This window comes from Leptonychotes weddellii, unplaced genomic scaffold (assembly GCF_054177405.1).
Source record: "Leptonychotes weddellii isolate Sample4059 unplaced genomic scaffold, ASM5417740v2 HiC_scaffold_34879, whole genome shotgun sequence".
Taxonomy (NCBI): Eukaryota; Metazoa; Chordata; class Mammalia; order Carnivora; family Phocidae; genus Leptonychotes; species Leptonychotes weddellii.
The window spans coordinates 1-1,236 of record NW_027949253.1 but is presented as its reverse complement, the minus strand read 5'-3'; the positions used below and the strand labels follow the sequence as shown (position 1 = coordinate 1,236).

Genomic DNA, 1,236 nt, shown 5'->3' with positions numbered 1-1,236 from the left:
GCCTCCGCCAGGCCGTACACGGCGTTGGTGAAGGGCGCGCCCGCGTGCTCCCGCGCCAGCCGCTCCACCAGCGCCAGCAGCTCCTCCACCTGCGCGTCGCGCGCCGCGCCCGCGGCCCGGTTGCTCAGGGCGCACACGCGGCCGCCGCACTCGGCCACCAGGGCCCGCAGCGCGCGGTTGTCGGTGTCGCGCACGTAGTCGTGCAGCGAGGCCCCCTCCAGGTCCTCCCCGCGGGTGAAGACGAGCACGGCCCGCGCCAGGACGCCGGCCCCGAAGAGCTGGCGGACGCCGCGCACGGCCTGCTCGTCCTGGGCGGTGAAGCGGCCCAGCTGGGTGACCAGCAGCAGCGCGTGCGGCCCGGGCGCCGACAGCAGGTAGCAGCGGCCCCGCTCGGCGCAGTCCGGGTCGGCGCGGCGGCCGTCGGCGCTGAAGAGGTCCGGGGTGTCGGTGACGTCGACGCGCCAGCGGGCCCAGCGGCGGCTCCCCAGGGCGCAGGTCCTGGTCACCGGGGTGGACGCGAGCCTGGACGGGAAGCGCCTGTGGCCCAGGATGCTGTTGCCCGTGGCGCTCTTGCCCGCGCCGGTCTTGCCGGCCAGGACGAGCCTGAGCTGGGGCTCGTGCGCGGGGGGCGCGTCGTCCGGGTCCTCGGGACCTGTGAGGACACAGTAGGCGTGGGCTGCCCGCCTCGGACCCGCTTCCCGCTCCCGCGGGCCCCGGGGGCGCCTGTGGAACACGGCAGAGCACCAGGCCTTGGGCTTCTGCTTCTCCCACCGAGCCCTCCCTAGGGGGTCTGGTCAGAGCTCGTTGCGCCCCGGGGCGTCTGTCCCCGTGTCTCTTCCGTCTTTGGCCTCACACAGGCCCCTGTCCCCGCTCCAGCAGCTGGTGCGCATGTCTCTGGAGGGCACCCCTCCGTGACGGCAGGCCCGGACCCCGCGGACGTGATCTCTGGGCACGCACGCGCTGCAGACCTGTTGCTGCTTGACGCCTGCCCTGGCCTCTGGGATGCTTCTCCCAGGCACCGTCCCAGCGTCCCAGCGTCCCAGCCAGGAGAGGCGGGAGGGCACGGAGGCCCGGGAGTGAAGGGCTGTCTGCAGTCCCGGCCACCGCGCGTTGGAATCACAGCCCCAGCGTGTGCCCGCCGTGTCACCGTGGGGAAGTTGCCCCATCTGAGTGTTAAACCTCTTCTGCACAGATGGGAGTGGTGACAGAGAGTTGTTTCTCCCGGGGTTGCTCAGA

General features: G+C 73.3%; 1 protein-coding gene across 1 annotated transcript; it reads right to left on the bottom strand.

Moving 5' to 3' along the window:
• Nucleotides 1-5: 5 nt before the first annotated feature.
• GIMAP1 (GTPase, IMAP family member 1) lies at nucleotides 6-1,113 on the bottom strand (the record flags this gene model as incomplete). The annotated part of the gene is made up of 2 exons (XM_081810721.1): nucleotides 6-652; nucleotides 969-1,113. Coding segments are annotated over 2 exons (792 nt in total), but the record flags the coding sequence as incomplete, so codon positions are not given.
• Between the last annotated feature and the right edge of the window lie 123 nt (nucleotides 1,114-1,236).